Raw genomic sequence first — 27900 nt, 5'->3', positions numbered from 1 at the left:
AACACACACCCATATTCCTGTTTCCTTGGCTTAGTCAAAGATGGTAAAAATCTTTAAAGTGTTTCTTTAATATTATGCTAATGTCTGATCTATTTTCACCTCTTACTGATAAATAACTTTCTTTTGAAAACAACACAACAAAACATTTTAGACTCTGAGGCATGTATAGGGTAAAAATTAAATTTTTTAAAAAAATCATGAACCCGGGAGGAGGGGAGAGACTAATCATTGGGGCAAGGTAAGTTTAATCACTAAACGACTATGACAGTGAAAATAAATCATAATTCTTTGTAATTTTAGTGGTTCATAAGAAATACTATAAAAACAGTAAAACACATTTTTCATTCCTCTAACCATGGACTCTCAGCCCCAGAATGACTGACGCTTTCGGCTGGACAGTTCTGTGGTGGGAGGCCCCCCACACCGCCTCCACCCACTGCGGGCCAGCAGTGTCTGAAGTCGAACATAAAGCGTCTTTTTTTCCCTTCCAAATTCATAAAATACGCCAATCAAGCAGCAAGGAGAAAACACATTCCTTTTACATTAGAATGGTGGTTAATATCACAGGTAGCTTCACTTCACACAATTTATATTATTTATATTTACAAAGAATAATTAAGAGAGCATTTAATTCATGCCAACTATTTTGCCAAAAATGTGATTTATATGCACTATCTCTCCGAGGAAGAGAGAAATCAATTTAATATAACTATCAGGAGTTATAAAAGTAATAGTTTTCAAGGTCTGGTTGTAGCTAGTTATCCTGACAAACTTTTGCGGAATTTAAATGCTACTAAAATAATCAGAATTTGAGCACAATAAGCCACACACAAGCAGAGCATTCTGCAAAGAAGCTGCATCAACCCTCGGAGGCTCCTAGATAAAGTTACAGCGGCAGGCAGGTCACTGCCAATGACTAAGTAGTGGAGTTTTTAACATTATTCCTCCTAAATGCTTACTTCCAAGCAATGCAGTTTCGAACAGAAATACATTTAGCAACCCCGAAACCCAAACATAAAGAAGAAAGGTCTTATTCCCTAAAAAGCATAAAAGAAATGCAAATGCACACCTCCATAAAATAAGCATTGGACTCTCCTGATTAATACACTTAAAAATTAAAATGAGCTCCCAAATTTTTAATAGCATTTTTAATTTGAGATACACTTCACATCACATAAATCTCACCACTTTAAACGTACACTTCAGTGGTTTCCAGCATAGCCATCTTGCTCTGTAACCACCACCACTACCCAACTCCAGAGCACCCACCACCCCAAAAGAAACCCCATACCAGCTGGCAGCTCATCTCAACCTCCCCTCCAACACAGCCTAGCAATCACTTAATCCACTTTCTGTCTCTGTGGATTTGCCTGTTCTGGAAGACAATCATACAATATATGGCCTTCTGTGTCTGGTTCCTTTCACTTAGCACAATGTTTTCAAGGTTCATCCAAGGTATAGCATGTAACAATTCCTTTTCATGGCCGAATAATCTCCTTTATTTATTTATTTTGCAGCAATTAAGTGAGTCACTTCAAGTACTGTGTTCAGACATGTCACCTGAAACGTTTTCAGCCATTCCTGGAGGCCTGTAGGTGGTTGGACAGATGTAATCCGACGACGTTGTTGCCCTTGGCCATTGGCTGCTCTCAGATCTCCAAACGTTGTTGGTGTTGCTGCACATGGTACAAGCCCAGTGGTACTACAAAAAATACAAGAGTGAAAGCAAAGATAGATATAAACTAAGAATAACAGGCTCCAATTTTATAAGAATGATGATCTGGCATATTTCAAACATCAATCAGATTATTATTTTTATTTGCTTATTCCCAGAGAACAAGGATACACAAAACGTATTCTGCTATTCTTAGACTAAGTTTCCTTCCTCCTACATAACCACCTGTTATTACCCCAGCAATGCTACTTGCAACCAAATGACAGAATCTCTATGGCAAAACTGCAAGTTGTTGATACATACAAATAATGTTAAAATATTTCCTTAGAAAATACAGGTTCCACTTGTCTTTTGACTGGTCTTCAGTGATATAGTTAAAGTTGAAAGTTTCTTTATAAAAAGGGGTGTGAGACTTATAAATGCTTAAAAATTTCATATGCAGAACTAGCATGTTCAACTGTGTTGGACCTTTCATTAGTCACACTGTTCCCTGAGTTTGCCTCAGATGTAGTCTACATTGTTGAGATTATCTGTCTATTTCTCTCCAGTTTTTTATTTATAAAGCTTAGTCTAGACAATATTTGATAGGCAAAAACCTTCATTAGAAATAGATTTACTCAAAACAGCTAAATGTTGAAAACATACTCATGCAAAATTAAATGAGATCATCTGAATACTTTTAGCTCATACTTTAAACTTTCAGACAGTTTTTTAAAAACCTGAAATTCAGTCCTATTACTAATAAAATGAGGGGTTAGAATTCGATGATCCATCTCCAAAAATGTCCAACTCTCCTAAAAATGACTAATTAGAAAAAGTACAGTTATAACTTATTAATATCTTAAGCTTTACTTTTTAACTTCAATAAATGATTTTGGTAATTACATTAATTATAAGGTAAATACTAAACATCTCTTATTTTAGAGACAGTTAAAAAAAAGGAGCAGAAAGACTGAGTTAACTAGCTGTGCTGGTAAAATAATCTTCGATTTATTGAACTATGATAATAGAGTGTTTAAATCTAAAGAACATACAAATTGTACTCTAATAGTGAATATGAAGCTCTGACAAATTACTAATGAAACAATTCCCCAAATTCTTTTCTAGCCAGCATATCTCCTTATTTTGTTAAAAAATGTAGCTCCATCACCAGATTTTACACAAAAATCTTATCTGCCACCTTTCAATCTTTTACCACTATACATTCATGACAATTTCTAACATTCGGCAATTAAACTTATTTTTTCCTCAATCAAATTTCTAAGCTAAGCTCTATTTCATTCTCTGGAGTGGAACAATTTTTAAACGGTGATTATAACTTAGATTTTCTAATCAAAATAATGGAAAATAATAATTTCATCTTATTATTAGAACATCTATCAAAAAATTTTAAAAATATCAAGCCTATCCTGATAGTATCTCCAAAAAAGACAGAGTATCCTGTTTGGCTTTTTAATAACATTACATGTTAAAAGGCTAAAAATAAAACTTTCACCTTTTCAGGTGCTTCCTCAATGTAAAAAGTGAGCAACTAAAGACAAATTTTACTAAAATGTGTTCTGTAGTAAAAAAAAATCATCATTCATATTTATAAGCTGCCTTAACACTAAAAAATTAAAAACCTTCCTCCTGGTATCAGTTATATTAATATAAGACCCAAAATTATATGGTTAACTGAATCTCTTTATATATTTTCAAAATATATAAGCATTTTAAACATTCAGCATTCTCATCCAAGAACTACTTTATCAATACTAGAAGGAAAAAGCAAAAATGAAGTGAATAGTTACACTCCACACCCTCCAGTGGAGGTGCCAAAATACAGTGACATTGTCAATAGGCAAAGGGTTAAGGAAGAAGGAGGGGGTCAGGGGGCATAAAATAACACAAAAAGCATTTCCCGAATAACTAAGGGGTAGCTCTATTTTTTTCTGCATTATCCCTGCATTTTTTGTATATAAAACTATTCTAATTATCGTAATTTCTAAATTCCATTAAGTATAATTGGAAAGAAATGTTTCTCACAACTGAATTAAATAAAAATATAATTTGTTTTCCCTGAAAAAAAAAGATGCAATCTGTAACAACGTTCAACCACAAAAACTTGTATCTGAGCGACATTAATTTTACTGCATCTTACAGAATAAAAATAATTCTACATCAAAATATTTCAGGAAAAGAGGATTGTCACCACCATGAAGTTCTCATGGTCTCTAGCTAACTTTCAATCAGGTATCTGAAGAAGTGACAACTACGCAAAAAAGGGAAAAAGACCAAGAAAAGTGCTTAAAATGCTTTTGTCATTTAAATTTTAAAATACCACATTCCAAGTGATACCCAAGCCATTTTTAATTGGCTGGGTAATAGATATTGTCCTTAAATTAGCCTAATTAGCGTGAGAGTGGGAAGTTTTATACTGATGCAAAATCCAAAAATGATGGAATGGTGCGGCAAACAAGACTACAATTGTATTTAGTTGTTATGGAAACTATTCTACTGGTGTAGAAATGTATGTGTTAAAACATAAGACCTACCAAGCAAATAAAAGGGGATTTCTAACACAGTAATTTCATGAACTATGGTTTCGTTAGTGATCGTGAGGTTTATTTCACTGCTAATAAATGTATCTTCAATTTTGCATATATATAAATACACTCCCTAGAACAGGTGTTGCTATAGTAACAAGATACATTTGCTCATATTTGTATTTTTGGATTTACTTTTTAGAATTCCTTAAAAATTGTCATTTAAAAATTTTGTTGACAAGAGAACTTCTGCTTCAATCTTACTTCAATATATTTGTCACAAAATATAAAGATACGGTGGCAGACATTCTTCTCCTTATTTAAAAAGAGGTAATTCCCAATATTCAGTAATCTCAAAATATGTTAAACAGTCAATAGTACTACTGACATCATAATTCTATGAGAATAAACTGAAAGAACTGATTTTCAAATAATCCAATCTTTAAAGAAAAGCATGAGAATTATGAGAGAACCAATTATCATACTTAGTATTACCTTGTGTATTCTGAGACCTTGCATGGTTTCTTTCCCAAAGAAAAAGAGCGGACCTCAGAACCATGGTCCAACTTTCTTTTCATCTACAAGGTAAAACAAATAAGATATGTATTTTTTTTAAATCACCTGTCCAACTATCAAATTTTAACATTATCACTGGTAATATTGAAAAAAATCTTAAATTTTCATATGCCTACAATATTAGGCATAAATAATATAGAAAATAAATATTTCATAGTTTCTTCTATTAATTCTACTTTGTTCTACTCTTTACAAGACTGGAAAAGTGAATGCTGCACCCCCCCCCCCACCAATGTCTGATCCAGAGAACAGTATATGGGGATTTAAAAGTTGACATCCATCATAAATATTCCTTGAGAGTAATACATCTTTCACATTTTCCAGTTTAAGAACCAACATATGGGAAAATGTCACGTTAACTCACACAGAAAAGAACAATACTTAATATGCCTTTTTTACTGATCTTCACCTTCCTTTAAAATCATATTTTAAGAAAGATAAAATAAATAACAAAATTCAAAATTTCAGAACGGAAGTAACAATAACTGAATGAAAAACACATATTACAAAGGGAAAAGAAAATAATGCAAGTAAAATGATCTTGAAAAGTTATTATAAGGCATAGAGCAATGAATATGGGCAATGAGGATAGTGGGGGGAAAAAGGAGGTCCACAATGAGAGAGAAATCTAGAGATGGTATAATAAAGGTGGGGGGAAAGCCATCAACTGATATTTATATGGAATATAGTTCCAGTGACAGATACTCAGGACAGACACTCTAACTTGAAAAGCAACCACAAAAAGACTTAAAAAGAATGAGTTATCCATCTTTCCAAGGTATATCCAACATTTATAGCTTTAAAGTACTCCATTATGCTCTCTATATGTAATACTGCAAATATATTCAGAATTGCAACTGATCAACACCGATAGTGAAATATATGTATTTCACCATCAGTTAACCGAGGTCAATGCACTATACATATATTATAAAACCAGAAAATGAGATATGAAGGATTCAACTTTTTCTATTTCAACAACCCCTCTCAGATGTATGTCTGCTAATTAGTTACTGTGTTACTGACAATCACAGTGGGAAACCCCAGATGATGTATAGCTATCCTCATTTCTACAAAAAGGTGAAAACCCTTGCTTTATAGCAGCCTTATTGCCTATTGCCTCACATGGGGACATCATGACACATTATGCCACACTGTACCTACTGAGGAGAACCAACAGGACTGTAAAAATATCTCTGAACCACACTCAATAATAAAGACTATGTTCTTATCATCATGAACAAAGTCTTTCAAAACACAGGTATGACCTTACACTACTTGGGGCTAGAGGGGAAGGCACACACACACACATTCACAATGTGTACCTTAGTACATGAAATACCTACTGGAAATAAATGGAAGGGCTATTTCAACCCTTCAGAACTTTCTGTACTTATTGCATTGTTTTAATGTGATTCCTCCAAAAGACCACTGCTTTCTTTCTCCAAATAATTTTAATAAAAATAAAAAATAAGTATAAAAGATTGAATACATAGGTAGCCACGTGCTTGCATGTACATAAATTACAGACACGCACGCATATACACAAATGTATCCATCAGGAAGGTCAGTCAGTACAGACCTTTAAAAAATTCTGGTTTTTAAAATAACTTTCACAGATTCTTACTTTCAAAATGATTATGAAAAACTTTGCTATTCATTCTAATTAAGTCTGGAATACCGGCTTTCAAAACTTCCCTGGTATCTTGTAAATACATTGGTACAAATGCCATTTGCCACTGAAGGCAAACTTTATTTCCATCCTAGAAAACCTTCAATGAATAAAAATGCCTGAATTACATATCAAGGGAAACACTGAGAAAGGATTCTTATCTTTAGAATATTTTATAAAATGAAGCACGCTCCGTATGACCACACTAGTCTTTTAAACATTATATTGTTTACTTAAAATATTGAGTTTAGAACCAAAAATTAATTCTGCAATTTTAAGGGGTGCAGAGAGTAAATAGGATCTCTTTAAATATAAATCCCCAATATCCTAGCAATACTGAGCTTTAAAAGAGCCAGCTAAAGAGAAAAGAAAAATATATAGACATAAGGTATAGGAAAATTAAAGGCAAAAGCTTCACTGGAAGCCAACTAAGGGCAGAGTATTTCCAGGTCAGCATTTAACAGAGCCACATTTCTAAAGTCTGAATATACTGGTAGTGAAAAAAATGCTCAGATTCCAGCATACGTTTTCTTTTAAATTTAAAGCTTTTTTACGGCTTATGTCTTCCCCTTATTTGCTTACATTCACGATATAAAACAGAATACCAGACATCCAGCCACCCACCAAAATTAGAGGATACTGCAGCCATCTCTGATGATACAGATTTTCCTTCCCGGGCACACGCACACACACACACAATCATACAACACAGGAAGAAAACAGGTTACTTACTTTGTAAAAAATCATTTTTAGTGTGCCGTAGAAACCCATATTTTCTGTGTTTTTCCCCTTCAGTGAGTCCGTGCCCCCGTGTGTCCGGCTGCTTGGCAGTCTCTGACAATATAACCCTTTTTCAGGCAGGTATGTCACAGATTCTAATGTGGACATGCTCAGGCACGTCAGAAAAGGAAGATTAGGGAGCAGAACCGGCAACCAAACTCCACGGTACAGGGAAATGCAGCTCAGTATCAAACCGCTTCCCGGGACACACATACATACATGCAGCCTGACTGGGGAGAACTCGAGGGAATAATGAGAGAGAGCCGCGAAGATTATTGGAGGAGACTATGCCCTGTCAAAGCCTTGACTGAACAGATTCCTCCCTCGGCAGCAGAGGGATCAGATTACATCTTCCCTTGAACACAGAATGGTGCAGTCCAGGATTCAGCAATGCAGACTGCACATCAATTATACGGTGATCCGCTCCAGGGAACCCGTAAGCACACCACGCACTGAACGGGGGAGGGGGTGGCAGCACAGGGGACCACCCCCACACCGCAGCCCCCTCTCCCCTCTCAAACTTTCAGGGGGTTATTCCCGCATTTGGGTAAAACCTGCCTTTTGGAAGAGTTTGAAAGGGCAAGCATCATTTCCACAAATAAGTCCTTGCAGGGACATTTTGAAAACGGAATATATTTTCATCGGGTCCTTCGAACAGAAGCCAAGCAGGCTATTTTCACTAACTTATCCTATTGCAGTCCTGGCACGGACTGACCAGATTTTTCAAGTATTTGGATGGTGCAAAATCGGCAATCCCTAAGGGAGAAATTAAACATTCTTTGGGGGAATTTACAATCAAGTTAATCATTTCAGAACATACAACATTTGCAGAAAATATGTGCTAAGTTATTTTTCAACCTGTATATTTCTTATATTAAGATTTAAGGAAAATATCCCCGTGCTTTTCCATTTCATTCATTTAAAACATAGTTTTCAAGAAAATTACCACACATTTCATCAATTCTTAGTAACTATAAGATTATGAAACTACTACTAAGTATATAAAGTTTCCCTAAAGGTTCTATTTTTCCAAAGGGGGCAGAAACTGTGCACATTGGAGAGTCTTACCCTTACTGCAATTTAATCTTGAGTGAACAGACAGCACTGGACTTCTATCCCCCAAATTATTCTCACAATATGTATTGCTTACCATTGAAAGGCTTTTTAAATAGTAATAAAGGTACCAAAGTTTGCCTAAAGGCAACCTTTTATTTAGGATGACTACTACACAAATTTAGATATTTCATCTTGCAACTTGCTACATAACTAGCTTTGGAGGCAATTATGAGATTCCTTGGACCAGAAAGAACCATTATTAAGGGTCTAGTTAATTAACTTCTACCCTCCCCATTAACATTCTTTATTACAAGTAAACTGTGTGCCTGTAGTTATTTAAGTACTCAGAAATTCTTCCAAAAAAAAAAAAAGAAATACTATTTAGACTTATCACATTTTAATATTCTCTGCTATGGTAATAAATGACTTGTTAGGAAGTGATTTCAAACACTGCATAAAGTAGTATCATAATGTAACAACTAAATGTGTTTACCTTTATAACTAATATATTAAGTCAGTGTAATGTCTTTTACTTTGAAACATAAATGAAATAATTAAAATTTTATAAAGATGCACATCTTAGGCCCTCTTCTGGAAATTATATTCCAAAGTCTATTATTGTTTTTAAAAAATCTCCTACCTGGCTCTTAAATTAATTCTTATCTTCAGACACAATACACACATATACCCCCCAAAAGTTAATTTTCTAATAAAAAAATTAGCTTACTTCAAAGGAAAGTTCCTCTTAAAAAGAAATCTCTTACTTTTAAGAAAAATAAAACCCAGCTGTTAGGAATGGACCCATAAATCCTTCTATTGGAAGTCTCAGTGAACTCAGAATTTTCTTTAAAAAAAGGTGATCCTCCACTTCCTGTCACCCTCTTTGGGGCTCTCTGAAGAAACTCATTGTAAAATGAATACCTGAAATTTCCTGTAAAATTAGTGGTGCCCACCTAGCTTGTCAGAGAATAAATGGACTGCCTATCAGTCACATTACATACCTTGACTTCAACTGAAATCATGTCCTATTCCTGCTTGAACCACCCTTTAAAATTAACTCTACTTGGTGAAAGACACAGACCAACTTTACCAAACCAGGGACACTAAATATCCTAGGGTTTCAGACAAAGAAAAATATCTTAATTTTGTATATTCAAATTATGTTCTTGGGGTTACATGGCTCCTATGCATGGCTATAAATTTACAGGAAAACCTGTTCCCCTCAAATGTACGTTATATGTAGGTATAGCTATTCATGTTTTATTTTTAAATAGGTACAATATTTACAAGTTTCAAAAATCAAGAAGATACATAAACTATATACACAGTGAAGACTTTTGACCACCCCATGGCTCCCATCTACTCCCATAAGAAGCATGGGCTTCTCACTTGGTAATGATTTTTTATTAGCTTATCCTTTAGGTAAGAATATATGTTTGTAAGTGCTCATGAAGGCTTTGTTTTCCCAAGTATTTCAATAATTTTCCTAATATCTTGTTTACAATGTTAATCTGAACCACGAAAAAACAATCTGTCAAGCAAAGCTAGTCAACCAAGTCTCTAACTAGATTTCGAATTAATAGAATAAAAATAATTTTCAATATTCTCTAGAGTACTATTAATGAAATTATGATCTATTATATTACTTTCACTCTAATCTATGTATGAACACAGCCAATGAAATCATTCTCACATTCCTATTTCTGGAAGTCTTGGCTAAAATACAGATATTTAAAACTTAACTCAGAAATTTAGTATTTTTAGTAATATGACTGAAAAAGCACTTTTCTGCCTGTCCATCTAACTCTCTTCTACCTATAGTAGACAGAAACGTTTTAAAATTGAGATTAGCTCTTATTGATGTTAAGTCTACAAAAAAGAAGCATTTTATACCAAATCCAAGAATGTTAACTAGTAAATTCATTGAAAAGGTTAGCTAGTCAACCCTTATAGCTAAGAAAATGCTTGTTTATCATACAAATTATTAGAATATCTCAACATACTAAAAAGATTTGCACTACAGTATACTAAATCTTCATGTAATTTCAGCTAAGCAATACCTTTCCCAGTTTAGAGAACACAATTTCTTGTAGTGACTAACAATTTATAAGCCTTATTGAAAATCTGTTAGCAAAGGGAACGACCAACAATGAGGTCTTGGAACATTACCGGTCAGGTAACTAACGCCCTGGAACATTACCCAATGCTTACCGCATCACAACTCCGCTGAGCTAGGAGTAAGAGAGGAATGGACAAGAGTGGTCACTTTAAAAGACAAAAGCACAAAGATCTGAAGATGTGCCGCCCAGAGTCTAAGCCTCTGAATGCAAAGGCCCTAGACTGACTAACCTGCGAGCTGGTACAAGGGAGATGGCTTTCAGGACAATTGGTTGGGCAGTTTTTATAAGGGCAAGCCAGGGTTACAGGAAAAAATAAAACTAATCTACATATAAATAGTGAGAAAATATAAACGGTCAAAGTCCTGTATCTTCAGAGAAGAAAGTATTTTTACACACAGTGTCAACAGAGGAAGGAGTAACTAATAAGAGTTCCTTTACTCACTTTGACCCTCAGAATCCATTTAAAATATATTCTATGGTTGCATTTATCATACTTCATTTATACATCTTTCTCCCCTACTAGCTACTCTTACTCTAACATAGCAGAAAATGATGCATAAATATAATATTTTTGAGCACTTGGCCACGTTACCAAATAGTAGCAATCACGGCATCATTTTTCTAAAGCATAAATATACAGGGTGGGGCAACAGTAGGTTTACAGCCGTATGTGGAACAGTTTATCCTTGATTATTATTTACTAATTACTGTACCACTTTCCACACAAATGACTGTAAATCCACTGTTGCCCCACCCTGTATCTTATACTTAAAGTCAATCTAATTAATTAATGATACTATGAGTGCTATTGCTTCTCTTTTCAATTACTTGCTAACATTTTTAAGAGTAGGAGAACGTGTTCATATTCTTATGTCAGTGATTTTCTTTCCTGTTATCATGAAAACATTCTTTACTCTGATGCTACACCAGGGAGACCCACCTCCTACAGTTAAGTGTCTTGCCCTGAGAGTAGAATTTAGATGGCAGTTCAAAATTTCAACATCAACAAAAGGAACGCCAAGCATGCTGATGAAATCTCACTAACCCAGCCACTAACTTTCTGGGATGCAAGTTCTTATTAAAAGGTTCTTGACTGAAACTGACAAATGAATAAACCTGTCCAATCACAGGTATGATGTCAATAAAAATAGCATATATGCCCAGCACCTAAATCTTCTCTAATGCAAGTAGGTAGCACTGTTGATCAATAAGCTATAGTCGCTCATTAAGCACTTACTGAACACCTACTGTGCGTAAGGCACAGGAAAGTATATAATTAAGAAAAATTTCTCTTCCTCGCTGGATTTATGATCAATTTAAGACAGAATAGGATAACATACACACACGCAACTCTTTGTATATTGAAATCAGTTCTAAACATTTTCTGAAACTAGGTAGAATGAACAAGGTAAACCAGAGCTTGTTTGAAACTACAATCCAAGCAAACAAAATACTGAAATAGTACTGCATTTTAAAAAAATCTCGAACATTAAATACTGTAAATATCTAATTTAACTTTGTTGAACACAAACTTGTTTGAGGGAGGGTGAATGTTTATAATAAAGCAAACAAATAATATAATGAAAGTATAACCTAACATCAGAAAATCAAAACGTAAGTCAAAATTTCATAGCGCAGAGTGTTTGAACTTTTTTACAATAACTATAATTGCAGCAATGATACACATTTTAATTTTTCCCTGAAGTGTAAGGTATTTATAACTCTTTTTTGCAAAAACACAGCACCTGAGGATCTGACACAAATAAATCACAACGTTAACGCAAGCAGAAGTTTTCCGTCCCTTCAGACTGAGCCAGACGTGTGAAGTGATGGCACACACATGCAGCAATGTGCGCGCACATGCACCAACACGCGGACATTGGCACACGCGGACTCTGACACAACGATGCAAGGTAAAGCTCTACTCATCCCGGCCACGCAAGACAATAACGAGGGCGGGAGTTTTCCTTGCCTGTTCTTTATCATAGAGCTGTCCGAGAGACTTCATGCAGGTTTCAAAGCATCCCTCCGGACACTCCACACCATTCTACGCCTGCAGGCCTGCAGTGATTTAACGAAGTCTGCCAGTCACTCTGGAGTTTATCTAGGGAGCAATTAATCTTTATATCTCACGCTTCAAACCCAAAATAAACTACCAATATCCATCTGAAATTCATACCCAAACATTTCCTCTCAAAATTTTACTGTAAAAATGTTAGAGTAATCCCTTTAGTAAGAAAAAACACTACCATGGAAAATGGTAGCTTTCACTGATGATAAAAAACAAGGTTGACTTTAAGGAAAAACGTGACTATAACCATGGAAAGAACTTAATAACTCAGAAAGCATGAAATCAGTACGTCCTCAATGTAAGGCCTAGAACCCTGTTCGTTCTTTTGTTTTCTTTATCCAATTCCATATTTACTGTTGCTATTTGTGATGTTCAATTATACTGAGCTGACATGAAACAAATTTTCTATAGGTGTGGTGTATCAATCTTAGATTTCAGTATTAAAGTAACTTCATTTCAAGGACTGTTTAACATTCTAGAATTAATTCCTTAAATTAGCGAGTAGTCATGAGCAAGAAGTTCTGAGAAAAGGGCCAGAGACTAAGAAGTAAAAACGAATTGTATCCCTTGGACCAACAGGAAAACAGTAACAGCAGAAACCACTGAGTTCGGAACTAGAAGGGACCTTGGAAATCATCCTAATGTCCCTTGTTTGTGAAACGAGCATGAGCTCTGGGATCAGAGAAACCTGAGTTTAAATGCCACCTCTGCTGTTACTGGAGGGCAACCCGGTAGGGGTTATTTGACCTTCATGAAAATGTGATGGTAATACAGTCTACCTTACCAGCCTGACCCACAGAGACGCCGGGAGGGCAGAACAGATGCACAGCACACAACTGAGATCCTGTAAACACCCTCTGAAATAATAACTGTTAGTCATGGTGACAAAGGTGAGGTAGAGAAGTGAATGGCTCAGGGTTATGCAGCTGTATCAGAACCTTACTCTGGTCCCATGTTCACTACTTTTAACTGATTCTTAATAGATACGTTCCTGTCGAAGTTGAGCTAACAAAATCAGACATTGGTAGAGAAGAAAAGGGTGTAATATATTTTGCAAAAAGCAAGTAAGCATGAATTACAACTGCATCTCGATTGTTCGGCTCATAGAATGGTTACCTAGGCCCATAAAACTACGCCTCCGCCACATGTGGGAATCGGAGGCAGAGACATGATGGTTGGGAGAAAAGTGACGAAACCAATTTCAGTTACAATAAATCAACTAATCAAGATATAACCACCTACTACATCCTAATATCTGCAAAATGCTACTGAGGACAAATAAAAACATTACAATAAGCCTCCTCTCCCAAGAGTCTTAATTGTAATGCAACTAGTAAGACAAGAAATTGAGAGCAATATTTGACTAGGTAGGTTAAGAGGTCAGAAAATGGAGAAACTTAGTCTGAGAAGATAGCATAAAAGATATGGTCTTGCTTCTATGTTTAAAAGACAGAAATCTGGTAGCTGTTGAGGAGAAAGGAGGACATTGTCATCTGTGGACCTAAGACACATGTGGAAATGCCACTACCATTAACTTCGAGGTTTAACAATGTCTGGAAGACTTGTAGTAGTTACTGGTCCTATGAGGCTCATTAAGGGATAACCTTTTTAGTTCTGTGTCTCTGAATTCAAACATGTAAGATTCAAGTTAGAATATTGTTTAACTTACAAGTAATAGTTTCTTCAAACGTACTTCCCGCCATGACTGATGCTTCCATTTTGGGGCTCATATGTGTCTCTTTGTACAAGAACTTGACTGTGTGAGTGTGAACACTGGTGACTTTTTATTTTATTTGCACACGCCGACTAATACGGGGTCCTTCTGTTTCCAGAGCATTCATACTAGAGACTGCACATACGAGGAGGTTGTACTCTGGACTACTCGGGGTCATGGGGAAGAGTGCAGATCATGTAGGATTTTGTAAGCCACAGTCAAGAGCCTGGACTTAATTCTAAGTACACTGTGAAGTCATTAGGAGGTTTCCTGAGTGGGAGTAATTAAACACAACTTCCATATATGCCTTTGTTTACATTATTTTTTACATTTTCAAAACTGTATTTAAAATTGAAGGCCACTCCCAAAGAAATTCTCACTTGCTGACATCAGAGATACAGAGAAATGACTACATAACTGTATTTGACCTCTTTTCAAGTCCTCCACGTTGCGACTGCTCTTCTGTTTCCTTTATCACTTGTCACCTCATACAACTAACTCTCAAACTCAGCACCTATCCCAAAAGATTCCTAAACTTGGAAAAGAAAGAGAATTGGAATAATAACAATTAATTTATAGCATACACCAAGCAGTATCCTAAACTGTTTTTATCTAGTAACTAAATTCTGTAAGGAAGGGGTATCTTTCATGTCATATCTCTAATTCTTTCCTCTTTAACTTTCTGTGTTCTGATTTTCCTCTTTCCATTTGGTAACTTCCTCTTACTGAAAAAGGAGAGACTGGGCTCACATCTCTGTAGACTGGCGACGCCTTTGCCAGGCTTCCTTAAGCAATGTCTATGGTAATAGAAGACGTGGTTACCTTTAGTTTTTGGAAGTGAAGGGCTTTACCCATGGTACGCTTTTTTAAACTGCTTCTCTGTGACCGTAAAGGAATCCAGAGCATCACCAGCAAATCTCAAGGCTGGAAAAAAGCCTTTAACTACAGTCTAGCACAGCCTCAGGTACAGCTCCTGGGTTCCCGCGCACCAGCAGGCAGTCATCCAAGATCTGCTTAATCTAAAATACGAATGTTACTCTCAACTCTGTGATCTTCTGTTATTTGGCTTACCGATTTTGATAATTATCTCCAATTATAAATGTTTGACTAGAAGATACATAAAGTCCAGGTTCAAACTTACTGCCCTTTTAAAAAAACATAGCATCTCTTCTTATCCCAAGCATCATACATACATACCAGAAGAATTCAAACTGAGAGAGGACAACTTGAACCAATTTCTCAAAATTCTAGCTGTAAATCAAAGTCTGCGGACTTGAAATTACTTCACTCATTCATAAAAACATTTATTAAGTAGCTATTCCATATTGATGTTGGGCCAGTAAGAAGTACAAATTATACCAGATTCTTGCTTTAGAAAGTGTGTGTCATAGTGATTTTGAATCAATTCTTTACTTTTTTTAGAGGAGCTTGCCTGCCTTTAAGTGTTCAAGTGTTTAAGACAGCTGTCGAGTGAGTAGGGAAGAATCTAGTAGTCATGCCCCCACTACATAAAGATTCTAAATATACATTTAAGAAACATCAATTTACACTGTAAAGCAACTATTGTATATATAATTTAACAAACTGCATTCCTTGTTTCAAAAGAATTATATGTTTAGCATAATGCTTACAATATCCCCTACCTTTTCAGGACATTCCAAAAGACAGGGAAGTCTTAGTAAATAAAATCTGAGTACAAAGAAATATTGCTGGAACTACGTGGGTGATGAGTAGGCTTTGCCATAATTCTGCCTGTCACAGAATCATTTTCAACACAAATACTCATCTGAGAAAGAACCTGACCTACAGTAGTGTCTCATTTCCAGTGAGACTAATGGTCAGGAGAGCTGCGCTATCTTGGCAAGAGTCTGTAATAAAAATATTTTATTTGTAAGTTCATTTTCTTTACTAAAATGTTCTTTGATATTTTAGTACAACATTTAAAAAGTACTTATATATAAGTACTCGAGGACTCCAAATGCTTAAAAGTTAACTTCCACAGTTTGTCACATCTGTACCTGACTTTCAAAGGTTCCTTCTGGCGGGGGACAGAGGGGAGCTCCCCGCCAGGTGCGCACAGCACGGTGTGCCTGTGACGGCGGTGCAAGGCCCCTAACCGAACGTGCACCACAACTTAATTAAGGTCTGCCCTGTGTACAGCTGGCCTGCTCAGAAGGGGAACACGGTGATTCGAGAACACTTTTAAAAATTAAATCGTAAAAAATTTCACTGAGTCAATGAATATTCAAACTTCTACATAACAAAAGAAAGTCCAAGAGGAATAGCTTACTGTATCAAAAAATATAAAGTCAAAACTAGCATAAAAATGTTGAACTTTAGAATATTCTTAAATTTTTAATATCTTGTTAGCTCTTAGGATAAATACGCACACACCCCATTTCATTTTAAGCCTTTCCTTTACAGTTATTCTATCAAGAGACAAAATAACATATAAAGAACATAAAATATTTTTCAAGAGATGTGAAATGAAGGCAATGTTAGTCAGTGTGACCACAATGCAAACAGCAGATTAAAATTAAATGGCATTTTCTAAGACATTTTTAGTCAACTAGCTTTTATTAAATAATTACAATAGATTTTTTTAGACCAAGATGTAATTTACTCCCCACCAATTCATTTATTTCAAAGAGTTTCACTTTATAAAATTCACTTTTTGTTTATATAGATAGGCAGTACGGGGAAAAGGAAATTACTGTGGGAAGAAATTATGGTGAGTCTCTAACCCCAATTTTCATTGTAACATCACCAGTCTCGTCTGAATGCATCCTTTGAGTCACATAATGGTTCTCTATTTCCTAAACGATAAAATAGGAGAAACAACTAAATGGTGATTCAAACATTTTATATTTCAGAGGTCTAGATCTATCACATTCAGGAAATATTTAGCCAGGGTTATTAAAAAACAAATACACTAAGCAAAGATGATGTAAAATTGAGAGAGACATAGTCCCTATGCTGCAAGAACTCCTAACTCAGGGGGAAGAACAAACAAGTCAATAAAAAATGACAAATCAATATAATTGATAAATGAAATTGCTCAATTTATATGACAATGCACAGAGCTACAAAGGGGAAGAAACACATATTCTCAGGAAATGCACATGGCAATATTTTAAAACAAAAGAATAAAGGAAAAAATAAACACTAGATTTTAATCTGACTTGAGTGCTCCTTCAATACCTACTATCAAAAATACTATAAACCATCTATGTTTGTTAAGCAAGTCTTTTTTTAAATAGATGTTTTCTTATGAAAATGAAGTATACAGGGAAGAAAACTTAATATACGCCCGACACTCTTCTGGGTTCTTTGCTTATATTAACTTATTAAAATTGCTAGACAGTTATTAACCAAGTTAAAATCCATTGAAACCCTGTGAAGAAGGTATTATTATTATCCCACTTTACGGATCAGGACACAGGTGCAGAGAGTTCAAGTCCCCACGGCCACATAGCTATTAAGTAAGGGAGCTAGGACTCAAACACAGGCAGGTCTCGGTCTCCAGCTTATAGAAAATGAAATAGGGTTTTCCACATACATGGCAAGAAGCATTGGTAGTTAAGAAGCCTCTGGGATGTTTCCTGAGCTATTTCAATGTGCAAATGTGTGATGTGTGGGTGAAATACATATTAAGAGTCACAGCAGAGACAAAGAAAGGAAAGACAGACCAGGGAGCTCACTGTGTGCTCCAGTACACTTCTGGGAATTTACCAAGAGCACTTTGATGATTAACACGCTACTCCCAACACTCCCTTGGTGAAGAAACAATGCCGTCATCCTTGCCAGCGGGCACAGGTTGGGCAGCAAGCAGCAGGCAGTGAAAGTCTGAGGAAAGGTGCACACAACCACACTTGGATTTTGCCTCCTTTTCCTAACCTCCCTGAGAACTTCTATAGCTTCCTTTATTCCTTCATGCCCAGAGCTTTACTTCCCTAAAACACAGAATGATGGAAAAAGCTTAAGAACAGAATACATCAAAGTAGCTACACTGGAAGGTCCTTTCAAAAGAACTAATGGATCTTTCACTCTTACCAAAATGATGTGAACATCAGAGAAAACTGGCAAAAGTTACATATATTGTAACATTTACTCAAGAAACTGTTCCGAATGTTCTTTATTAGTTATTCCAACCCAAATACACTTGACAGGGAATTGTGACTTCTACTTGATTTTGAGTTGTCTTAGTTTAGTAGACAGCCTAAAAACACTTGACTTATTAAGTAGTGTGAGTGTGTGTGTGTGTGTGTAACTGAGTACATACAGAACATGTTCTTTAATGGGTAGTTATCACTTTGACCCTGTTTCTTAATTTCACCACATACGATTTTTTTCCGAAGAGCCAACCCATCTTTAACAAACATCAGTTGAATCCACGTGGGTTATCACTTCCTAGCAGTACACATCAGTGTTCATACATGCACATCGCTGTGATTCTACGCTTTATTGTTCCAGCTATCTCTAACTGTTCTACCTAGGGCATGTAATTACAACAAATATCAGTGTAGATGGTTATTTTCGTCTCCCACAGACATTCATTTGGGTGCCTATTATACATAAGCTAAAGGAGGTATGGTCTCAGCTTCGTGACTGGAGTTTAGCGTGTAGCAGGGGAGCACCATGAAGAAATGCAACAAAGCAAAACGGAAACTGATACATGTTGCGGTGTTAGAAAAGGGCACTGCCCCCAGGTGCTGGCCAAGCTGGGTTGTGGGGCAGGAGGGAGCACCCCTGCAGCGGCGATACACAGATAAAGGTACTTTGACAGGGGTAAAATGAGGCGAGAAAAGTAGGTGAGGGCCAGATTATGTTAAGACCTTGTAAGGGATTTTGGTCTTTCCCATAAAAGTAATGAAAAGCTAATGCAGGTGTTAGTCAAGAGGACGTGATCAATCTGATAAACCTCTTGAAAAATCATTCTGACTGTAACGTTAAAAACAGAATGGAAGTGAGAAGGGATGTGCAACGACTGTGCGAGGAAGTCATTTCACTGGACCAGGCAAGAGGTAATGCTGGCCTGCACCAGCGTGGTGCAACAGAGACGGGTAGAAGTGAACAGTTAAAACACTACACTGATGAGGAACTGGTCACGGGAAGGAAAGGAAAGGGAGTTTATCAAAGACGACACAAAGGAGGACGATGACAGAGATAAGAACACTGCTTGTCTTCTGGGGCAGAAAGGGTCCACAAGGTCCATGTTCAGTCATAGGTAGCTAGAGGTGTCTTTGGGACATCCAGGGGAGGACGTGACACTCCAACTAGCTCTGGAGCTCAGCGGAAAGGTCTGGATTGGAGATAAAAACACCGGGCTCCTCTGTGTGGGGGCCATGTCCAATAGCCTTCACAGGCCACCTCCTCCACATTTTCTAGAGGTCAGTGGCAGTGCTTGCCCCCGCCTCTCACAGCGTGGGCACATCTTCCCCAGCAGACTGTTCAGCCCACAACTGCACGGACCACTTCTTTTCTGATTCTGGTTACACCTCAGCCCCTCCCACAATCCCTGCACACAGCAGGGTATCGACAGATAGTATCTATGAGATAATTAGCAATGGAAGAGGTACTCAACAATGACAGAACTACAGAAATAATAACCGCAAAATACCATTTTCAGCATAATTTTAAAAACTCATTTTCAAAATAAGAAAAGGTAATATAAGTAGAAAAGTACATTTTACATATTTATCATTTAGTATTAATGTATTATATATAGTATTATGTATAATATCTTATATATTTACATGTATTTTCCCCCTCAAGGAAAAGTATGAACATTTTCTAGATATTTATCAGTTATACAATTCAAGTATAAATTAAATTGTGATGAACATGCAATTATCTTTACTATTAAAAGCCAACCTGATTTAGGACTCCCTGTACCTTTAAAAATGGCCAACAGAATATAAACTTTTATTATTAAAAGGAATATGAAGTTTTAACAACACTTAATATATACCATTTCCCATAGATCTCACTGAAAGTAGTACTTTATTTATTCCCAGGTATTAACCTAAAAGATAGCATTTTTGTACCTCCATTTTACTGACAAAGTTTTTGAGAGTTACCAAAAAGCATCAAAACTAATTTTAGACAAACAAAAACACCCTTGGCAATATACATTTTAATCTCTATGAAAAGCGTAACAGGATGAGTTCCATTTCCATTAAAATCAAATTGAATACTGCATACCGTACATATAATTGCCCAGCTTCATTTTACTTCAGCTGCCTTTTATCACCATATTCCATTGAGAAAGAAAGTACCAAAAACATTGCACTTAATGAAAAGAGTCAAAGGACTAAGATCCGTCTGAAATGCTTTAAAAATATATTGACAGTTATTTTCAATTACTATATTCATTTTGATTTGGAGAATATGAAAAACACACAAGTAACAATTTTAACAACAGACACATGTTGGGGCATACCATTCAGTTCTAACTCTGAATGTAGGTAGGACATGCCTCGCCTTTGATCTTCAAAGCAGCCAACACTATACATATATATGGGTTTCAAAATCCTCTTCAGCTTTCAACCGCTAATAAATATTCTAATATTATATAACCAAACTGAAGAATGTTATTACCTTGCAAAAAACATATACATTTTTTTTGCATATGAACACAGTCTGGAAATTTTAATATGTTGAAGACTACAAAACACAGTGTAAAATTATGAAAGACACAATGTTTTCAAAGCCTCAATGCCTTTAAAATTATGTTAAAGATGAACAAAATATACTAAAACAAAAAGGGAAAAACTAAAAAAATTTTGGAAAAGGTTATGGTTGGCCATTTATTATTTTTCTGTATTAGAGTTAATTTATATTCTCTAAAAGCTGAACAACCTCTCAAGCTCTGAACTCATGGCACTGACCTTAGACTTTCTCAGAATGATTTTTAATGCGCTCTGTTATTAGTAAAACCTGTTCAAACACAGGCCCCATCTGCCAGCACCCCATCTGCAAGAAAGCTTCTTATTCTTGTAGACAGTACAACTCCTGCTTGCTTCCTTCTCTTCTCTACATACCAGCTGTATGGTAATGAGCATGAGCAGCTGAAAATACTGCACGATAAGAAAGCTAATATGAAAACGACGGAACAACACTTTGCCTCCACGAAGCACTTGAAGCATGAACACAGCAGATAAGCTATTAAATGGGGGGTGGGTAGTGAGAATTTTATTTGTGTGTATGGGGGAGGGTTCTTGTGCATGTGTGTATGTTAAATATGGGGTTTCCACATAATTAAAAATAAAAAGAAGCAAGACTAGCACAGCGTACCAAAAAATCTATATTTCTAAGTACTTGTGTTAAGACTTCTGAATCAATCCTTTAAATATTTTAAGTCTCAATTCTTCTATAGTGATAATATAGAAGGTACCATTTTGACAAGCTAGTTTTCAAAGATATTAACAAGTCCGTTCCATTTCCTAATTAACTTATTTGGGAAACAGGGAATGAAATAAAGCAAGAACTTAAAATTATAATGTCAACTATTTGCTAGGCATTTTATCAGCTAACATATAGTTGTGAATCAGTAAATTCTGTTTTTAATTCTTATACAGCAATTTAATTTTTTTAACTTAATGGCATTTGAAGCCAACACATTTACTCTGAACATCTGAGAAACTCCAAACAAAACACCAAGATGGCGCGTGTTACCCTCTTAACTGAGGAAGATGTAACGGGGTTAATTTTTACATATATGTTAGTCCCAATGACTGAATCTGCATAATGTTCCACATAAAGTAGAACAAAAGCATATTAATTTTTACATGCAGTATCTTTCCATTTGCAGATTAATAGTCACTCAGGAAACAGTTTAAGAAACATGGCTCTTCAAATTCAATGGTGTACACTTTTTCCAAAGTTGAGGAAACTAAAAATGAAAAAAATATTAATCATAAGTAAAATATAAGTACCAATATATCAGAAGAACTCACTATAATTTCCACCAACACATCTAAAAAGGCGTATGTGGACTTCATAACAGTTATTAACCCCAGGTCTAACTTAAAACTTAGCTAAAACTTAACCCCAGGTCTAACCGTCCCCATCACTTAGGCTCTCTTATAAACTCCAGGAGGGCGAGGATTTGGGTCTGTCTCTTCACTGTTACACTCCAAAGGCCCAAGCCATTCCTGACTCACAGAGTTGTTGTTGAACAGACTGAATGAATAGATGGAAGACACACTACTCAGTTGTTTTGTTTCAAGTGCAAATCACTTTAAGTGAAACAAATCTACTATAAACTTTGCAATAACCCTAATTGTTTTGATATAGAAAAAATATTTACTGAATAAAGAATCTTCAAATTAGATTGTTTAGTAACCTAAGTTTTGTTCACTTGTCAGCTTGAGACTTTTAAGACTTTAAAAGTCTTAAATTAAGACTTTATTTTTTTAAATTCTCATAATTAAACATTCATTCTGAAAGGCTAATACAGAAAGAATAAGAAAAAATCACACTGACTTTCGTATTTTGCGTATTTTCACAAATCCAACATCCTCATTTTTACTGTGTCAATATAAAAATGCATTTTCCTGTTAATTAGTTTAACATATTCTTTGACTTCAAATATAAGCCACAGCCACAAACTTCCATAATATAATGAATGATCTTTTGTACAATATATATAAGAGAATGAAAGAATAGTTCCGACTTAATGAAACAGAGCCAACTATCCTTTAAAAAGACATAAAGTTTGTATTTTCTCAGAAGAGCAAACTTTTAACAACACAGATTAAAGAAAAACCAAAAAATTCAGAGGAGATTTACAAAAACAGTACAATACTGCCCCTACATGTTCAAACTTGTAGTAACAATGATATTTTAAAATCTAAAGAGATAATAATGCAGAGATTTCTGTGGATTATTTAAAAGCTGTTTAAGCTTAAACTGTTCCCAAGTGAATTACAAGAAATCACCCATACATAAAAATGTATTTAAATATAGGAATAATCCACAGGTTTCAATTTTCATTTTCAGTACTAGCAAGAGTATAAATAAGAGAATTTCATCCAACATTATCATATTTTTTTCTCTCAAAACAATTTCCTCATTATTACATGAAGATAACATAAAATAACCATAAACTACCCATGTGCTTTTTGGGTTAATATTAATGTATCAATGTTTGAGAAATATTGATTGTTTCTCCTGTACATCGAAATAAGTAAATGTCAATAAAGTTTTAAAATACATACATATAAACACTTACATACATATAGTGACACTATGAAAATCACAAGAGAAATGTTTACTAGACTAATATCACATTTACTTTTCATTGTTTCAAAGATTCTACTAATTGATTTTAGAGAGAAGGAAAGGGAGGAAGAAAGAGAAGGAGAGAAACGTCAACGTGTGAGAGATAACACTAAATGGTTACCTCTCACACGCCCCCAAATGGGGACCTGGCCTGCAACCCAGGCATGTGCTCTGACTGGGAATCGAACCAGTGACTTTTTAGTTCGCAGCTGGCACTCAATCCACTGAGCCACAACAGCCAAGGCACATTTACTTTTAAAAAAACTCTTAATTATTTTGCCATTCACATTTTGGGGAATAAAACACTATATATGCAAATAAAGACATGTGCTGCATCAATAGGTTCTTGTGAAAGAAAATAACCGAACTGTAACATCTAACGTTTAGAATGTCACGAGCTTTGCCACGAATGATAGTCCCACTGCTATTACTTCTACAGTAAAATTTACACTTTAAAAATCTTAAGTTAGATCTACCATTATTTACATCTACCATAAATTATACATATTGTTATTTAGCCTGCTGATGTGTGACACACAGAGTAACTTACACAACCTCCCACAACAAGTTAGGGATGGGGCCAGGAACTCCGTTTCTGACCCAGATGCAATCCAGAACGAAATCACAATGTGAGCCTGATAGGATATTAAAGGTTGAGGTGTCCTTGCAAGAACATGAAAAATGGAATAAAATATTTGTCTCTTTCAGAGCCTCAAAATAATATTCTGTCCTAGATATTACCTACTAGTTTTTGAAAGCCAGGAGAGTACATTTCATAATACATTTCATACCAACATAATTCTATCAGCTCAGCGAAACAGTGCATCTGCGTACATATGCATGTGTATGTGGGTACACACACATACACAAGGAGAAACTAAAGCATGAATCATCATCAGTTGACTGAGAAATGACAAGTGTGTAACTGGATCGAGGAGTCTGGTGACGCACTATACTGAAGGAGGCCAAACACGTGGCCCGCGCTCAGGCAGAATTCTCAGTCAGTAAAATGTTACACTGTGTAAGAGGATTTTTTTCTGCTTTGTTCCCTAATGCAACTCAAGTACCTAGACTTGTGCCTGGAATTAGCAAACACTTATTTGCTGAAGGAGTGAATTATCAATTCATTTGTTCCTCTGATTTTGATATGTGACCACAGAATGGGGGATAATGAGATAAGTCTCTCAGAGACAGAAAAACATCTGGTCTCTGCTTTACTCGTCTTTGTTACACTAGCAACACATACGATGGGAGTGTGCCTAATATATATATTAGCAGAATCAAAATTAATTTAGTGGTGTTAATTTTCCATGAAAATACTGGAAGAAGTAAAAATGTGGTGAGTTCTCATCCCTCATTTTAAATGTAACTACGCTAGGATGAGTTGTAGTTAATTACTGAAATAAACATGTAAGCTCTGAACTCTAAACTTAAGTTTAGTATTCATTTATATACTGTATGTTTTAAAGTATTCAAATACGCATGTTCTCTGAGACATAAGATAAGGCTTAGACTCCTCTAGCAATTCAAAATGTATTCCACTTTTAATAGGGTTGATAGCTATAAAACTCAAAGGTCTGTGGAGTTACTTCCACAACTTTAGAAAAAGCTGTTTCTGACTTCAGAACTTTTTAGAATTTATAAAAGTAATACAGAGCATATAGAGCATGTTATAGAACATTCCTAGGATATTACACATTAACATTTTTACAGCAAAATATATGCATATTAGGTAAATAATAAAAGTGACTATTTTGTTTTAGTTAGGGTCAGGTTTGGGCAACTCAAAAAAATTTTTTTGTTAGTTTTCAGGGCTTGTTGAATTTCTGGTGTGCAGACAAGTAACTGAGTTTATTATTTCATACTTGTTTACTTTGCCAAAAGCTTCATACTACATTTCTTTTTAATATATTTTCCCTGTCTCGATTACTACAAGTCTTATAAAGTTAGTTTCTATAAAATATAGCCTACAAATTTATACAGCTTTGCCCTGTGATGTGAAGTTACTAAACTATTTGTACAGACTGCTATCTATCAGCAAAAGGGATAACAATTCATGGCAGTCATGTCTTTGATGCATTTGTAGAGTAACAAATCATGTTATAATTGGTTTTACATTCATATCTGACCACTGAGGCACAACCTTATTATTACATGGTAGCAAAAACAACTAGTAAGCTATGCTATCAGTAATTCGATACTGAAGCCATCGGAAATTGTGGGAGGAAAATGTGAATTAGGTATTTAAAAGCACAGGATTCCATGGCAAAGGTTAACCCCTAAAACACTTGGAAACTCAGACCTGCTCCCTCAGCAAATGCCGACCCAGTCCCATAAGGCAGTGTCCATGCCGCTGGAGCCAGGTGCTCAACTTACAATCTCAGCTCCACCGCTTACTAGCGCTGGGCAAGCTCTCTGACCTTCCTAGGCCTCATCTCCCTCATCCCTCACACAGGTTGTCTTAAGGATGAAATGAGTTTGCACATAAAGTGCTGAGAACAGTGCCTCCCCCGAACCCCCAGTTAGGCTATGCTATTACCCTCTTCTACTGTCAACATAACATTGCCATTAACAGTTACTTTTCTGTTTCCCTAAATAAGAATCCAAGCTTACACTTCTATTCACAGGTTCTAGAAAAGTTCCTAACTCTGTTCTACATGTTCGATACATATTTTCGGGCTGATATTAATAAAGTGCATGTCAAGACGTGAGTAATTTGCAGCAGTATAATTAATGTGAAAAAACGAGACATGAGCCCAAGTTCCTTCTGTCCACCATTTCTCGTATCACCTGCTTAGCAAACATCCTTCACCTCTTAACGCAAAGCTGCTGTGAAGCCTTTTCGGAGCCACCGGCACTGGGACCTGGGGGACCCGCTCCCACCCGAACTTTGTACACGGGCCCATTTAGGCCATCATCCTTCTGTGCTATAAGGGTCTATTTATAGCTTTACTACTGAACTGTAAGATGCTTAAAGGATTGTTTACTTTTTTTCATTTTTGTATATCCACAGAGGGGATTTATTTATGCACAGTGCACAGAATTAAAACTGTAAGAAACTTACAATTTACATTCTGTTTCCTCGTGTTTACACATGAGGCATGAGGCATTAAGAACTGATAGTATCCAAAACAGAATGGTCTGTTACAACTAATTAATTCCTTTACTGATAAAATAAGTAATGGCAATAAAGGTTATTAGATGATCTGAAAATGCCAATTTCCCCCGCAGATTTTGATGAAATATAGGAAGTCATGTTTTAAAAAAATCTGGGAACCCACTGATCCCCCCTATAAATGTTGATGGATGGAGATTTAAGTGGGGTGGTGAACATACACCCAACAGCGTGCACACACAGACGATGCGCTGTGGAACTGGGCACCTGAAACCTGTGTCATTTTGTTAACCGGTGTCACCCCAACAGATTCAATGCAGGAAAAAATCTGGTGCCCCACTGAAATTTGTATCCAGGCTTGCTCATACCACTACCCTGCTCTTCCGACTCACCAAAACATTGTAATAGTCCCTTTTCCAGCATTTTTGACGTTTCGTAGCTGCTGTAGATGCTCAAAAGCACCATCTAAATGACTATATCCTACGTCTGTTTCTCCTTCATTTTCAAAATTGGTGAGTAGTGATTACTTTTAAAATTAAATGTCAAACTGTATCAGAGTCTAGTTAAACTCAGAAAATGAAATATTCAAAATCACAGCTGCGGAGTCATTTAAAAACACTTAGTGAACAAAAACATACGATAGTTTTACAGGACCAAAAGCTCCTTAAAGAATTTTCCAAGTTTTACTTGAACAAGAATTAAATAAAAATTAAAATTAAAAAAGAGAAAAAAATTTTCCAAGTTTAACACATACATCAACGAATTGGTCATACAAATACTTACACTCATTTTTCTTTCATATCACTGGGAACATAAAAAGATATTAAACTCTCTGAGTTCACAGCTTAACCAGAGTAAGGTAACTATATATATGGCTATCACAACACTGAGTGGTACATACATGCCGTAGGGCCAAACATAATGACAGAAATGACAGTATGTTCCCCTAGTGGATGACGACAATGGTGGACGCAATCAGAGCCAAGGGAAGGTCCCAGCCAGGGAGCTAAGCTGGACTGTGAAGTCACGGAGAGCATCTGGAGAGACACGGGCACAAACTAGTGCTGGATACCGAATAGACTAGTACGAGGAAGGAGAGCATAATGCTGGCTTTTTAGAGGTTTCATATTTCTGTATGTTAAAAAAATATCCATCTATTGTTTCTACTTGGCAAAAAGTTCCATGAAATGGACGTTGCATTTCACAAAATGTCTTTCAGGCAGCAAGACAGTTTAGAAGAGCAGACACACTGTAGCTACTTTAAACAACAATTAATCGTGGCTGGACTAGAATTAAAAAAGACAAGGCAAA

General features: G+C 35.8%; 1 protein-coding gene across 12 annotated transcripts in view; it reads right to left on the bottom strand.

Moving 5' to 3' along the window:
- FBXW7 (F-box and WD repeat domain containing 7) overlaps nucleotides 1–27900 on the bottom strand; it is a 166584-nt gene that overhangs the window by 22710 nt on the left and 115974 nt on the right. For 10 of the 12 annotated variants that reach the window (XM_037058398.1, XM_037058399.1, XM_037058400.1 and 7 more), the window contains 2 exons: nucleotides 4696–4778; nucleotides 1561–1702 (listed from right to left, as the gene is read on the bottom strand). In XM_037058398.1, the coding sequence (XP_036914293.1) occupies nucleotides 1561–1702; nucleotides 4696–4778 (225 nt within the window). Of the gene's footprint in view, nucleotides 1–1560; nucleotides 1703–4695; nucleotides 4779–7180; nucleotides 7577–27900 lie in introns of those variants that run through there. The other 2 variants (XM_037058401.1, XR_005068258.1) reach the window with 2 other exon arrangements.

Source organism: Sturnira hondurensis, unplaced genomic scaffold, assembly GCF_014824575.4.
Source record: "Sturnira hondurensis isolate 20B ecotype Veracruz unplaced genomic scaffold, ASM1482457v3 Scaffold0010128, whole genome shotgun sequence".
Classification (NCBI taxonomy): domain Eukaryota; kingdom Metazoa; phylum Chordata; class Mammalia; order Chiroptera; family Phyllostomidae; genus Sturnira; species Sturnira hondurensis.
The sequence above is the reverse complement of the archived record's forward strand: the minus strand, read 5'-3'. Positions and strand labels throughout refer to the sequence as shown.